The 16,814-nt window shown below is 37.3% G+C and overlaps 1 protein-coding gene across 1 annotated transcript in view; it reads right to left on the bottom strand.

Annotated features, from left to right (window-relative positions):
- Positions 1-16,814, bottom strand: part of Epg5 (ectopic P-granules autophagy protein 5) — a 540,178-nt gene that overhangs the window by 462,820 nt on the left and 60,544 nt on the right. Inside the window, exons 6-7 of the mRNA XM_067143866.2 lie at positions 16,181-16,353; positions 12,988-13,128 (exon numbers count right to left, since the gene is read on the bottom strand). Coding sequence (XP_066999967.2) covers positions 12,988-13,128; positions 16,181-16,353 — 314 coding nt within the window. The remainder of the gene's footprint in view (positions 1-12,987; positions 13,129-16,180; positions 16,354-16,814) is intronic.

The raw sequence follows: 16,814 nt of genomic DNA, 5'->3' as shown, positions 1-16,814 counted from the left end.
GCACGTCAACGCAGTAAGATTTAACAAGTTTTCTGCTATAGGCCAACACATTCACGGCGCTAATCGTAAGTTCACTGACATGGAACATGACTTCAAGATACTTCAAATAGCAAACAAAGGACCAATTATGAATATTGTCGAAAATTGCTTCATTCATTGGGATCAATATTTCAACCCTAACTATAATTTAAATGAAATTTCCGAGAAATCTAATATTTTTTGATCTCTTAATTAAATGGTTAAAAAATATTAGACCGCTGAAAAACAACTCGATATTTCAAACCATACATCATATATATCCTCATCAGTTACTCCCCACTACCACATCCCTCCGCTCCACCTTAGCTCTTTGACAGTTGCTCCGCCTCTACACCTCCCCTCTCCACCCATCTTGGCTCTTAACCTCATGATTCCATCCATCAGTCCAGCTCCGTCCACCGATCAAACAGGCTACTCAAGGCAAGTTCGTTTCTAGTCGTTTCTTGTCATTTCTAGATTTTTCTTTTTTTTAGTCTTTCGTTCTTCTTTTTAGTCTTTCCTTCCTACCCTTTGCCTAAATTGGCTTTTAATTTCTTCTACAGGTTCCAAAAACCACATATTGAAGTGAGAATTAATTCTTTGGGTCTAACCAAGTCCATCATATGCACATTTATTTTCGGAACCAAACTACAGATCAAACAAAGTGTTAACTTCATGTGACTTTAAACTCTGCAGCGTAATTTCAACACGATCAAAGAACTAAAGACATATACAAGCTGGACAAACCACCATATATACAAAACAACGGAGCCATCTTCATTTTAAAAAGATTTTATACTGAAGTGCAATATCAATATGTACCATATTTTATTTAATATGCATCTATGCAGGTGTTTTAGTGTGTTTTAGAGTTGTTTTTAGTTATTGTGTTTGCCTGATCTCGTTAGCTGATGATGGCACAAGTTTAGTGCCGAAACTAGTACCGCATGTGAACGACATGTGATTGATTCACATTAATAAATTCTGTGTATTGAATAGGAGGACCTCTATTCATTTCAATTTTTGTAATTCCACTTCAATACGGATCACGAAATTTTGAAATATCAAAGAAGTGTTTGTAGGCGTCCTGTTCCACCACAGACTCTCCAAGACCTTGAACAGGCTCTCATTGAAGAATGAGACTTGATATCGCAACGTGACCTCCGTCGACTTATACGGAGCATGCCACGTAGGTGCCAAGCTGTGATAAATGCTCGTGGAGGACATTCACCATACTGAAGCTCTCCAACTGTGATAAAAATCAGCCCTGGAAGACTATTATCACTTTGTTTTTGCCCCTATTTGGACATTTCCGTTTTGTGTTCTGAAAATGAACGTGAATCCATCAATGTTCTTTTGTACACCTCAACAGTAAAGAATAAAGGTTTAGTTGGTAATATACCTGGGTGTGAGACATTGTTTTGTGGAGCATGGCATATGTTCAAAAACATGTTCCCCTAATTCTTTTGAACTGTGTGTTTTCTCGCGTCTGCTTAAATTTCAATAATGCTATTCCTATCTAAATTTATAGAGAGAAGGTTATCACTTTTCTACTGGCGCTTGATATATATTTTCATGGTACATATGGCGTTAAGTTAGGTTAGGTGATGCTGTTTGAATAAGGAAACTGAAGCGTTTGCCACAAAATGTGACCTTCAGTATAGTTTTCTCGCTATGCATGCTTGCAAGCTCTCTCATCGAAAATTCGAAGGCGATGTCGGAGTCGATTGGAGTTGATTAGTAATACCCGTCATCCGCTGTTCCATAAAGAAAATTAGAAATGAAAGAAGAGAACATGTTTTAGTAACAAACACGTAAATAACATGGTCGATAGCCGTTGTTAACTCGTTAGAAATAAAGGCCAAGTTAATGATCACTTAATTTTAATACTCTACACTGAAATTAAGTAAGAAGGCGATACACCTCAAGATATGGCAGAGCACATCACTGATTTCAGAGGTTAGTTTATATTTTCTCACGTCTGGTTAAATTTCAGAGAGGCTATTCCGATGTAAATTTATAGAGGGTATGTTATCATTCCTCTACTGGCGCTTGGAATATGTTTTCATGATACATATAGTATCGTTAAGTTAGGTTAAGTGACACTGTTTGAATAAGAAAACTGAAACATTTGCCAGAAAATGCGGTCGGTCAACTTTGGTACGGCACTGTTTTCTCGCTATGTACACTTGCAAGTTCTCCCCTCGACATTCGAAGGCGATTCTGGAATCGATTAGTAATGCCCGTCGACTTATTTTTTCTAAAGGAAAACTCAAAATGAAAGAGAATAACACATTTTTGTAATAAATGCGTAAATAACGTGGCCGATAGCAGTTGCTAACTCGTTAGAAACAAAGGCTGAAGTAAACAATCGTTTAATTTTTAAGGTTATATACTGAAATTAAGAAGTAAGAATGGGATACAACTCAAGATATGGCAGAGTAGGCTACATCACTGATTCAGAGAATAGTTTATATTTTCTCACGTCTAGTTAAATTTTGGAAAGGCTCTTTCCACGTAAAGGAGGTTATCATTTCTCTACGTGTGTTTGAAATACGTTTTCATGATATACATACAGTTAAATAATACGTTAAAAGGAGGTATATAATGGTTCCACCTTTCAATACTATTAAAATAAGAAATGTAAGTTTACATTCCTATTTAATTAAAACTGGTACCGGTTTCGACCAGTATTCATGGTCATCAGCCAATTACAAATGAGCTTAAAACAATGCATAGAAAAATAAATTGCGAAGTCTAAATAATTGTGTTTGGTTTCTGCTATTGAAGCACTAAAATCTTTAAGGAGTACTGTGCGTGAAATATAGCCAAAAAAACACAAATAAGATGCAGAGGTAAAAGTGAAGTTTAGATGAGGTTGTCAGATGCAGTTTATGAAGCACAACAGCACATAAGGGAGCACTGTGTGTTGAGATTTCAAAGTTATGTAGAAGTCTAAAGTCAAATACGGTACATATTTTTAGTTGTAGTTTGTGAGGCACTGTATATAATTTTAAGTATCAGTAATGCGTGTCTATGAAGAAGTCGTAGATCAAATACGTTATTAAGACATATATGTTAGAGAGCACTGTATGTGAAGAAGAATCAAATACGCACTTAAATGTAATACGGAGTAAGTATTTGAAGAGTTCAGTTGCAGTTTATGAGGCACTGTATAATTTTAGAGATTAGCACTGCGTATCAATAGATCCAAATATAATGTAGAAGTCATAGATCAAATTCGTCAAATATGTATTTAAAAGTAGTACAGAGGAAGTTCTTGAGGAGTTCAATTGAAGTTTATGAGGCACTGTATAGTTTTAGAAATTAGCACTGCATGTTGATAGATCCAAAAATTATATAAAAGTCGTAGATCAAATATGTACCTGAAGTACGGAGCAAGTTCTTGACCATGAATACTGGTCGAAACCGGTACCAATTTTAATTAAATAGGAATGTAAACCTACATTTCTTATTTTAATAGTATTGAAACGTGGGACCATTATATACCTTCTTTTAACTTAATATTGAACTCAATTCAATACAGAACAATATGAAATTCTTATCTCTTAATTAATATATACGGTTAGGTTAGGTGATGCTGTTTTAAAAAGATACCTGGAACATTTGCCACAGAGGCCTCTGGAGTGATAATATAATTTTGTTCAGAATGAAATTAAACATAAACTTCCACATGGTACCGGATTAAAAAAAAAAAACAAGCAAGCCATAGCGTGGATACCATCCACGAAAATGCAAGTTTTGAAAAAACTGATTGCCGTTTCGTACCGATTTTGATGTGTATGGTGTTTTTCTCGACTTGTATGAAAAATCGGATATAACGACAATCCGTTAAAACGAGTAAATTTTTTGCCATTATGAATTCTCCCTATAACAGACTTCTACTGTATTGCGCCGGTCCTGCGTCCAGGGCGGGTCGTAAAGAAATCCAGACTAGCTTGCTCAGGTTCAATTGCCTATCAAAGTTTCTCTTCCTTTCGTGGATTCGTAGAAGTTGTGATGACCTTTCTGACATACGAATAAGTCATTTATTGCCAACACCAAAGGACGTCTCCATCGTACCAACTATTAATTATGTTAAAAAATAATTCTGCACATACCTTAAATTTAAACTGAATATACGAATATAATGCTTATGCTAGAGTATAAAAATAAATACCAAATATCTTTATCTCATCTAATTATTCAAATTCTGAGAAAATTAAGGAAAAGAAGGAAATATAGTTAAAAAGAATTATCATCTTTGAAAATCCATTAATTAACTTTCACTGTACTATCAAAGATCTTTGATTAAATTGCAATCATAATTAGGTACAACAGGAAAATTAAAATGATTCTGTACAACTCAAATCATTGAAATGAAATTACACCGTTATCTTTGCATCATTAATTATATGTATGAAAGAAAATATCTCTAAACTTCAGTTAAAGTTTCTCGAAATATTTACCAATCTTGTTGGGAAATATTACATTACAGCATTGATTATTTCTCTTGTAATTATTTATTTATTTATTTATTTATTTATTTAGGATGAGGGTAATATTTTTATCATTCTGGGATTCTGCTTTATGGATGCATCAGGAAAAAGATAAATACTAAGTCAACCATATTATGCGCTAATTTCTGTATTAATATCTAATATCACTTATCAGCGCAAATGAATATCTTATAAATCTTACAAATTAGTTTAATTACATAAATGTGTCTGATGATATCTATAGTCAGATGATTAATTGAATTCCAATACCTCACCTAATGTTATTTATTAAAATAGGTATAGAGTATCATTCATGAAAAATCTATCAATTATGCTAACGGCCGTAGTCGTGTTGAAACACCGGATCCCGTGAGATCTCCGAAGTTAAGCAACATTGGGCGTGGTCAGGAGTTGGATGGATTGCCACGCGCTGTTGGTGGGGGGTAAGAGAATGGAGGAGCGGAAAGGAACTGGCCACCCTACCGCACGTAAACTCCGGCTCAGGAACACCTCTGCGGAGGTTCGGACCTGCCTTCGGGCAGAACAACCCCTACCTACCTATCTATCAATTATTTCACCTTCTGGAATTATATATGAAAAACTCATAATACTTGTGCATAGGATTAAGTAAGTGCCATGTACTTCTTCAGCAAATAATCAACATTACGGTAGAGATATGGGTTAATTTCTAATTAATATCCTACTCAACTTTCCCTACAATTAATTGTTTCAATGATTTACTAGTGCCTTAACTCCTTATGAACTTCATCATACATTTCTACACATGTTGGATAAATGGAATACCTGTCAATGATTACGTATCAAGTATATTACTGACCCTGGATTGCTTCAATATTCTTATTTTTATCTTCACAACTGATTATTCCCTTCATTATCGATGTAACAATACATATCACACTTATTTATTCTTCCTCATATTCATTCAATATTCCTATATCACTTTCTTCATATCTCAATATCATATTTCTTCTTTCTCTTGCAAATAATCCTCATCTATACCTTAACTTGACGCACAGAATTCTCTATTCATCATTTATTCACCTGATTAATCCATTTCTTAATAAGTTAAAAGAAAGTATAAAATGGTTCTTTCAATACTATTGAAATAAGAAATGTACGTTTACATTCCTATTTAATTAAAATTGGTACCGGTTTCAACCAGTATTTTTGGTCATCATCAGCTGATCACAAATAGGTGTAAAACAATGCACAGATAAATAAACTGTGAAGTATAAAGAATTCTGTACATTGCTGATAGTGAAGCACTAAAATCTTTAGGGAGTACTGTGTGTTGAAAGATGCACAGGTAAAAATATGAAGGGTGTTTTTTTTTGCTAGGGGCTTTACGTCGCACCGACACAGATAGGTCTTATGGCGACGATGGGATAGGAAAGGACAAGGAGTTGGAAGGAAGCGGCCGTGGCCTTAATTAATGTACAGCCCCAGCATTTGCCCGGTGTGAAAATGGGAAACCACGGAAAACCATCTTCAGGGCTGCCGATAGTGGGATTCGAACCTACTATCTCCCAGATGCAAGCTCACAGCCGCGCGCCTCTACGCGCACGGCCAACTCGCCCGGTAATATGAAGTTTAGATACTGTAAGATGCAGTTTATGAAGCACTATAACACACGTATTTATCAGCTGCATTTTATAAGGCACTGTACAATTTTAAGGATACTGTGCGTCAATTATGAACGTTAGTAAGACAAAAGTGTTAGAGAGCACTGTACGGCAAGAAGTCCATAATCAAATACGTATCCAAATATAGTACTGAGCAAATTCTTGAACAGTTCAATTGCAGTTTATGAGACACTGTATAATTTTAGGGAATAGCACTGCCCATTGATAGATCCAAAAATTATGAAGAAGTCACCAATCAAATACGGAAATGTACTAAGGAGCAAGTTCCCGAAGAGTAGATTAGCACTGTGTTTCTGAAAGTCTGTTAAGTTAGACGTGTTAGAGAGCCCTGTGTGTGAAGAAGTCCAGAATCAAATACGTATCCTTATATACTTCAATTCTGATTTTATACGGCACTGTATAATCTCCACACTATAATATATTAACCCTTACTCACTTATAACCTTAACTACTTTATCGATATAGATCTCATAATTCATTTTGCTTAAATGTCACTGCAATAGCACATACATGTTGTTCACTTCACACATATCCTAGCCAAGGATTGTTTATGTTATTCAGATGACTACCTACTATCCCTGCATTTTGACACACGTATATCATTAATTCGCGAGGATCTAACATATCTGAGCTAATTTGAAGATCATAACATCTAACCATTTATTCATCAACAAATTAAAGATTATATTAAAATCTGTAAGATTTATCTTAAAAGAAGACTTATCTTTTTCCGTCAGCTCCACCGGGATTGAATTAGATGCTCCAGAACATCTGTTTTGGGCACGGCGTACATCCTCTCGCTGGTCATTAGGATGCTCTGGGATAGGTAAGGTTCCTTTGCCATCACCTCAAGTCAGTCTCCTCCGGACATCTCGCCATCGTCTTCTTAGAACATCTTGAGAGCCATGTCTTGCGCAAATATAACAAGACATAAACGTATATGAAGTCATTTGAGTCATGATAGGGATTCCATAGCCTTCTAACATGCTAAATTCAATGTAAAGTCTGCCGTTTTAACTTCAGTCTTAAAAGAGTTTGTAGACTATACCAAAATGTCTACCCTCGTTTTAGATATCTCTATTAAAGTTGCTATTTTATGGGTTAATTTAACTATTTCCCATATCCTTAATATTTCTTTCCTTGTAACCTTGTCAACGGTTATCCCTTGCGGTCTTGATGATTCTGATGATGTTGATGCTTGTTGTTTAAAGGGGCCTAACATCGAAGGTCATCAGCCCAAATCTTGACGATTCAATGCATGCCTTTTGAATTTTCTTCTTATCTCGCAGCTTTATTTATGGTTTTCATAATTCTACATTCTTCAATAAATATATAGATTCCGCCAATCTTTCTCCTTAAATTAATTGAATTTCTCTCCAAGTCTTGAAATGCTTTACGCGATAAATAGCTCTTCTTGACTGTCGCTCAAGTTTTGCTCTTTCAATTTTCAATCTTTCAATAGTAGTGTTCTAACAATTCTGAACTCTTACTTGTCTTAGTCACTGCCGCCTTTATCTTTTCTGCCTCGATCACGCCATATGTTGTATTTCATTGATATAGATGACTGAGTTTATGCACCGTATTTAACTTATCTTGGCAATTGCGTCCATTTTAGTTCCAATAAACTATCAATTTCGGACAGTGAAATGGCACAGTATATAGGAAGGACTGGACTGACAATGATTCAATGCTACCACAAACATTTTAAAACAAAACAGTAAAATAAATATCCAGCATGACTAATAACAATTATAACTTCCAGCGCATTGGTAAGACATGAAATTAATCTATAAAGCTAGAATTAAACATCCATGAAAACAATGAAATATTTACTGCTCGCAAGGAACCTGATAAAGTCTTAAATGAAACCAGTATAATTATCATCTTGTTTACAACCTTAATGTGATTCCAATATAAATGGTGAAAAATGAAAAGCCACAGCCTGTTTCCAGTCATTTGAACGGGTCAGGGATGGAATGAATGAAGCCCCCATCTAGCGGTGAGGATAGGAAATGTGCCGGCTGCCGAAGCCTGTCGCACTCCTCTGGGGCAATGATAAATGACTGATAGATGAAATGAAATGTGAATGGAGAGTGTTGCTGGAATGAAAGATGACAGGTAAAACCGGAGTACCCGGAGAAAATCCTGTCCTGCCTCCGCTTTGTCCAGCACAAAGTAACCGGGATTTGAACCACGGTATCCAGCGGTGAGAGGCCGGCGCACTGCCGCCTGAGCCACGGAGGCTCCCAATATAAATGGTCCGTTATTGAAATTATAAATTTTCCAGCTAACTCATTCTTGGTTGCCAATGTTTCACTCCAGTGCGCCGATTTGGGCTCATCAGTTGGTAACTAGCATGCCTACCAAGACACATGGTAAGTGCATATAGTGGAGGTCAACGCGTAGGCTACTTGGAGCCACAGGCAGTGTCATTACACTATGAGAGATTTGGTCTCTTTTACAAAAATTGATACCTGCTAGGCCATCACATGATATATATATATATATATAATGAACTGTTGCCACAATAAGAGAAGTATGTTACTGTCTGAAATGTCTGGGAACATGGCAGAGTTTATCAATGAAAACAGGCCCACAAGGGAAAAAAAAAAAAAAAAAAACTTCCTCCTCCTCCTCTTCTTCTTGTCTGTCTACTCAATATGACATTACAGCATTTGGGCTCCAGCTCCGATACACTATTTTATATCTACTACTCTCAATACTTCGCTATCGTATTTATTAGATTACAAGCTGCCACTCGATTGCAAGCCAACCCCCAGGAAATCAAATGAGAAATTTTAAAAATTAATGTAGCACAAAAAATCATAAGGAATAAATTTACTGCCATTTAATTGTTTAGCGAGACATCGCCATCAGACAATTCAGGCTCATCGTTAGAGCCCTGCACGGATGCTGTTAGTGTCTTGGCGGATGCAAACTGTATGGCAGTGGGGATAAGTTTGCTAATAATTTATAAATAATAAAGTTAACTGATTTTCACTCAGGTATACTCTTATTTTTGCTTGTGGTTAGGCGACCCTTGACCTGGTATGGGGGAATGGTGATATATAAAGAGCCTTGAGACCACAGAGCAGTAAATCTGACTTAAGTTTACCTGACTCCTGCCCGCAATTAATGGAAGGAACAAAGGTCAATATGTTGGTAGTTGTCGCAAGAGAAAATCCCTCATAAACCAGTGACTGTAGGGATTGTCTAGTGTCAAAAATTTCAATTTTTAGATACCGTATTGAATCGAGATTTACATTCAAAATTGTTAGGTACGGGAATCCACCTATTCAATACAAAAAATAGTGATAATTATAAAGTTATCACATGTTCATTTTATTTGGGACCGGTTTCAGCAATAGGGTATGCCATCATCAGCCTAGAAAGTAAGACAAAGACATTGGACATAGAGTACATTACATTTCTTGAAATTAATAACAAAACTTTTTAAATGTACGTGCTTGAACTGAATTACTTTACATATGTACAAGGGTTTTTGTATTTAAAATTGAATATAGAAAGGTGTACACCAAAATATTTGTACAGTTAAAATTACAAAAGTGGAATGAGCTTTTTTCACATTGTAAGAACAATATGGGTCGTAAACTACTTTGTATCATAATGGTATACATGAAATTGGGTTTCTTAGTTCAATGTAATGTACTCTATGTCCAATGTCCTGGTCTTACTTCCTAGGGTGATGATGGCATACCCTATTGCCGAAACCAGTCCCAAATAAAATGAATATGTGATATCTTTATATTTATCACTATTTCTTGTATTGAATAGGTGGATTCCCATACCTAACAATTTTTAATGGTGCCAGGTATCTGGCCTATTGTATTATGTTAACAGATCTACCCGTTTCAATACCTTAGGCATAATATACTGTAGTTAAATATTTCCAATATCCGCGGATAACCATTCGCGGATACGGATGCGGGTGCGGATGAAGGAAGTGCAGATGCAGATAATATTTTATATATCGGCGCAGGGCTCTACTCATCGTCACTTATTTCTTTGTCACAGTCTTCGTACAGAGTGTCGTCTTCTGTAATGTAAAGCGCATTTGTGATCAAATACCTCTTAAATATACGACCGATGGTTTTTTCATGTAATATTTGGAGATAATGCCTTAATTTCAAAAGCTTCAGTTGGCAGAATTGTTAGCAGTGTTTCTGCAGATATAGCATCCATGAGAAGATTACTTAGTATTTCCTTCAACAATTATCCACAAGTTCTACAAAATATCCCACTTTGTTCGAAATTTAGGTGCAATAGTTAGTATACTTGCAAGAATCCAATCACCTGGAGGCAACAGAGCTGAAATATGCTGCAATCAGAAGGGATATAGTTTTCTATCAACATACAAATAATTAATGATCCTAACCTTCAAATCAGGGAGTAGTTCTGGCCAAGTTCTGTAAACGACAGTATAATATTTCATAACTCCCATTCCCGAGCACGGTTTGTAGTGGGCAAAGTTACAAAGGGATTCTGAACAGTGTGAGAAGGATGATAGAGATCTGTAAAAGACTGTCTCCAGTTCTTAACTGGGGATTGTGATTCAAATGTTCAGACAACCTGTTTTCACACACTATGTGTTAAAACTGTATTCAAAGTCAAACAAAATAACATTGGATCGCGCTCAAAAACCGCTTGGCTTTGCCACTGCCTTCTAGATTTGCATGGTTCGTAACACATGCAAGAGTTAACAATATGTTAGCTAACATTTCTCAGGAAAAGTTTGAAGAAACACAAGAATCCTAATATGGGGTTAACTAACAACTTGTTGGTATATTTTTTAACAACTGTTGATGAAACCAGACCGGAATCTAGATGATGACTGGTAAACGCCATTCGCCAGGCATCCACCATATTATCTACGCATGTCCGTCTGTATGCCAAAGCAAGCATTGTAACACATCACTCAGTAACACCTTCTTCCACTGCTCCATAGTCCAATATATACATTTATTCATTGAGAATAAACACTTCCCCCATACGGAGGTTGCTCATGAGGACAAAGTATACTATGTACAATTAAGTGTTAATACCACTTCGAACAATGTCAGGCACTGGTCCATGTGATCAGTGGCTTCCTAGTGATCTCTGTGGCTACAGTGTTCTCCCCATAAATTTTCGTTTCCCGGGTAGCAGGAATGAGTAGCCGGGCGGGGAATACTACGTAAAAAATAAATATGATAAAATTTCAACGTATTCCCCTCAGGTCATTAACAATAATATTAGACAGGTAAACATTAACTGCAAAATTCAACTTTTTTAGTTTTATCATGAAGAAGGCGTAACAGAGTAGTTTGAACTTCTAGTGTTCTACTGCTCGTTCATAATCAGTCGGTTGCTGTGGAGAGCCAGACGGGTCTGTTACGTCCCGCGGAATCGAGTGCTCGCATGTGATTCCACGCTAATCCAGACACCGCTTGCGCACGACACTATGTGATAAGCTGAACTCTGATGTAACTCACGCAATTATGGTGACAATAATGATCTTTTTTCATTTAAATAAACAGTTTTACAGTGTTTACATTTTAATTTGGAACACATAATGACTGAAATATGTGTAGCCTCCGTAGCTCAGGGGACAGCGAACCAGCCTCTCACCGCTGGGTTCCGTGGTTCAAATCCCGGTCACTCCATGTAAGATTTGTGCTGGACAAAACGGAGGCGGGACAGGCTTTTTTCCAGGTGCTCCGGATATCCCTGTCATCTTGCATTCCAGCAATACTCTTCACTATCATTTCATCTGTCAGTCATTAATCATTGCCCCTGAGGAGTGCGACAGGCTTCAGCAGCCGGCACAATTCCTATCCTCGCCGCAAGATGGGGCCTCATTCATTCCATCTCTGACCCGGTCACTGACTGGAAAACAGGTTGTAGGTTTTCAATGACTGAAATGTGTATTAATATTACGTAATCCGAGTGTGTTAGGAGCTCGCAGCTGTGAGCTTGCATTTGGGAAATAGTGGGTTCGAACCACACTGTCAGCAGCACTGAAGATGGTTTCCGCGGTTTCCCATTTTCACACCTATTTCATCGTCGCCATATGACCTATCTGAGTCAGTGCGCCATAAAGCAATTTGAAATATTATGTAACTAGCAGATATCTAGGTTATGATAGCCGGGCGGTCAGCGGAAACAGCTGGGTGGTGCGCCCATAAGAAAGGTCCTCGGGAGAACACTGGGCTATTAAAACCTGGTGTAGCCCTTGTAAGACAGACTCTCCAATGAGGGTGGGTGAAGTCTGCCATGTATGAGAAACTGCAAGGTATTGTGGTGGAGGATAGTGTTATTTGTGGTGTGTAAGTTGCAGGAATGCTGGAGACAACACAAACACCCAGACCCCAAGCCAAGGGAATTAACCATGTCCTTTTGTTTTTGCTTTCGTAGCACAAATTCTTTAAAATCCATCTTGTCTTGTCGGTGATGCAAGACTCATGTAATGACTGTACTTGGTCTCCTGACGTTCCTGCTGCTTGCCCTGCTGTCCTCCATGCACTGCGATAAACTAACATTAACATGACTTCATCCAAGTGCAATCGTATTTTGAGTAGGTAAGACCTTCACTTATATCATACAATTAACTGCAGTTCACTTATATGACAATGGTCAGATATCTTGAAGTCTCAGTGCAAAGTTCTGTTGCTGCAGGGGGATGTCTGGTGACTTTTGGGCACATAATCCACAAGTTGTGTTGCATCTAGCATTGATCTATCACCTATTTTCTTATAATACATTAATTATCATAACTGTATGATAGGATTGAATTACTGTTGCCTTACCTTTCCTGCTTGAGTGAAGTTATCCACAAGTTTGGCAAGAATGTCAGACAGTAAGGTAGGGTGTTTTGAAGTGATGTTAGATAGCAGTACCCGAGCAGTCTTGGAACAGCTTTCCTGAGTGGCAGAACTAAGAAAACCAATCTGAAACAGTAAGAAATCAAAACAGGCAGGAGTAACATATTCATCCAAAATGTACCATCATATCGTTCTTCATTAATTAAACAATAATTCAAGATGTTAGGTTTTTTTTTTTTTTTGCTTTACATTGCAGACACAGATAGGTGTTATGGTGACGATGGATAGGAAAGGCCTAGGAATGGGAAGGAAGCGGCCATGGTCTTCAGTAAGGTACAGGCCGAGCATTTGCCCAGTGGCACGGAAAACCATCCCCAGGGCTGCCGACAGAGGTGTTCAAACCCACTATCTCCCGGATGCAAGCTCACAGCTCCGTGCTCCTAACCATACGGCCACCTAGACCGGTAAAATTACAGTTATCTGAGTGAATAAAAAACCTCAAGATAAAAGTGCAAGAGTTATGAATACAATGACTTGGTCATATATTGCATACATGAGATAACTGAAAAAGAAACCATGGTAGTCAGTAATATCCCACATCACAATAAAATATATATATTTTACAATGGTGTGTGACCTTCTGGAGAGGCCTAGTTCAGGTCTTTCGAGTTGACACTGCATAGGCATCCTGTACTCCTGTGACAATGGGGTCATACCTAAGATGAATTCAAATGCTGAAAATGGTACAAACACCCAGCCCTTCAGCCACAGGAATTACTAATGAAAGTTAAAATCCCCAGCCTGACTGGGAACTGAACCCAGGACTCCTTGCACCAAAGGCCAGCACGTTAACCATTTAGCCTTAGAGACAGACATCATAACACTGATGTCTGTAGATTAAGAACAATAAGATACTCAGCTGAAAAACAAGACTAAAATCAAAATCCTCCACTCTACAGACAACTGCATCAACTGAAGAGTGCGGCCGAGTAAGTGTCTATGTTACACCCGGCGTGTTTCAAGATATGAGCTTGAAAAGTTCAGAGAGCTTCAGTATGCCAGGTGGTAGGCAAGTGCGCACGTACACCTTTAATCCGCACAAGCTTAATTCTCTAACATAACTTGTGGAAATCGTATCCATAGACCTTACTCCGCCAAATAATCAACATGGCTGAAAATGTAACAGACCCTTATTCAGCTGCACGCTTCAACTGTTTCGGCTAGAAAGGACCATGAACAAGAGAATCACTATCAGCCCTAAGATGTTGAACTGGCTGCCTATAGAGACTTTGTCAAACAAGGACTGGGCTACTACGGATCAATTTGACAACCCAGAACACACTGTCAACAACTCAGCAACTGACAAAGCCTTTCAAATTTAGAAATGGCTTTAGAGGATAGTTTCACTTAACCAAATGATACATTTAGAGTTTTGAGCAAGATCAAGATCAGACTACTACAATGAAAGAAAAGTCAGTTTACAAACCCTGACTGATGTAACTGTCTGATCACTTCAGAATACCACTACACAACCAGAGTATAGCACGACCGTTATCTACAAGCAGAGGAACAGTACCTAAGCTAATGTGGGACTGCTCAAAAAGTTTAGGGTTTTTAAATTATGTTGAAGATGATGTTATAAATATTATTAAGGATTCATTAGTGATGCTTCACCACTATTTGTATTTCAAAATATCATTTTAGTTTAAATACAAAATTGCATTGTTTCAGGACCCCTGAGGTCACTTACAATTTTGTAAGCTGATGTCTCTTTGAGAATATAAATGATAAAAAGACCAAAAGCTCACATGTTTTTCAATGTCATAACAATATATTAGGAAGTATATTCAAATTTGGAAATGTTTTCTAATTAGATGATATCTGACTTCAATAAATAAATTGCAAGACAGAATTCACATGGAAGTTTTTAACATGATGAAGATTTGCAAGATGATTCCAAGGTGCTTCACTTCTGAGCTCAATGAGACTTTGGCAAACTTTTGTGCTGACATTCTTATAATCATTGAAAATTATCTTCGCTCTTCCAGAAATGTAGTAACTTGCAGAAATATTGTTCTTCTTAGTATGACCCTGATACTAAAGGCCAATTCATGTCCTGAAAGCATTCCAAATCACCAAGAAAGAAGAAAGCATGGATGAAAAAAGTCCAAAATCAAAGAAATGATGCGAGGAAGTTTTCGACAACCCGTTATGAATTATGAACAGGTTAAGAAGGTGACAGCCTAAAATGCAGAACAGCTTATGGATTTTTCACCTAGATAATGTGCCAGCAAACAATTCACTGTCTTATCAAAGCATATTTGGTGAAGCACAAATTGAAGAAAAACAAAACAAACAAAAAACAAAAGAGCTTAACTTAACCCGATGTGACAAACGTAAGAATCAGAGGAATTCATTTAATTTAATTTATTGCTTGCTAGAGGATTATCATCCCAATTACAGCAGCATTCCTTGTGATACACAGAGAACTTACAAATAATTATTACTTAATATTAACTAGCCCAACTAAAATCTATTCTAAACTAATTTTAATCTAATCCTTTTTACTGAAAATTGAACAACTTTCTATACATTCTGCATTGCCATAAGAACAAAGTTTAACTACATAAATAAAAGTCTCACAATTAATAACAATAACACAATATACAGTCTACAGCATTAACACTGAAAAAAAAAAAAAAAAAAAAAAAAAAAAAAAAAAAAAACACACACACACACACACACACAAAGAACAATACGGTACATTGCTTATTATTATACTAACGGGAATATAAAGGCTGGCCGGTGTGATGCTCCATTCTGACTGTGGGATCAATTACATGGCTGTCATGAATTAACCAGACATGGATAAAAATCCAAAGCCTGGGTGAGAATCAAACCTAGAATCCACTGAACTAAAGGCTGCAAAGCTGATCATTCAGACAGCTCCACATTAAGGCATGACATTATTCTGATGAAATAAGGAAATAGTCTCCCCTTCACACAATTACTGACACTGTTGACAGCATGTGCTTCAAAATGAGGAGGAAGCTAAGTATAAAGGAGAACACTACTCTGCTCACAGATGCCAAGACCACAAGGATTGGGTAAAAAGAGAATCAGTCCATTTATTTTCTATTACATTAAATATATAGTTTCAGATAAACACTGCACCCACCTGAAAGAGATCCAACGTTACTTCTCTGACAAAATCTTTATCAGCTGGTCCTCTAGCCATTGCCATATTAGCAAATGTAGTCAAGAGGTAATAAGATTCAGCTTCAGGCATTGTTGTTAACTTCTCTTCAAACTGAAGTCTCAATTGATCATCTATCAGCTTATATCCATAATCTATAACACAAAGAAACACAGGCTGAATTTGTAAAAGATCGACAATGGTTGAAAATCATGCAGAAAACAGCAACATTCCTACATGGCAGCAGATCTGAACTGAAATGTTCTCTGGACGAGGGGTGGACAGACGGAGCATAATTCCAACAGAAGGAGGTACACACTACCTGTTTGAATACCTATTCGAAACGGTACTCTAAATGCTGCTTGGATATACTGAAAGTAGCAGACATTCATACAGGATGGGCCCACAACGGCTAAAACTCTTCAGGGGAGAATGTCTACCAGCCATCAGAATGTCTACGAAGAAACAACAGACCATTCTTCCTGCAATGCAGTAGCAAGCGTAGTTAGCGATGTGGGTTGTTGGGGTTTGGAGCAAAGTTGCAGTTCACGTTCATCCCAAAAGGACTGAAGTTGGATCCCTGTGCTGATCAGTCCATTTCCAGAACCTTAATATC

The sequence above is a fragment of the Anabrus simplex genome, chromosome 3 (assembly GCF_040414725.1).
Source record: "Anabrus simplex isolate iqAnaSimp1 chromosome 3, ASM4041472v1, whole genome shotgun sequence".
Taxonomy (NCBI): Eukaryota; Metazoa; Arthropoda; class Insecta; order Orthoptera; family Tettigoniidae; genus Anabrus; species Anabrus simplex.
The sequence above is the reverse complement of the archived record's forward strand: the minus strand, read 5'-3'. Positions and strand labels throughout refer to the sequence as shown.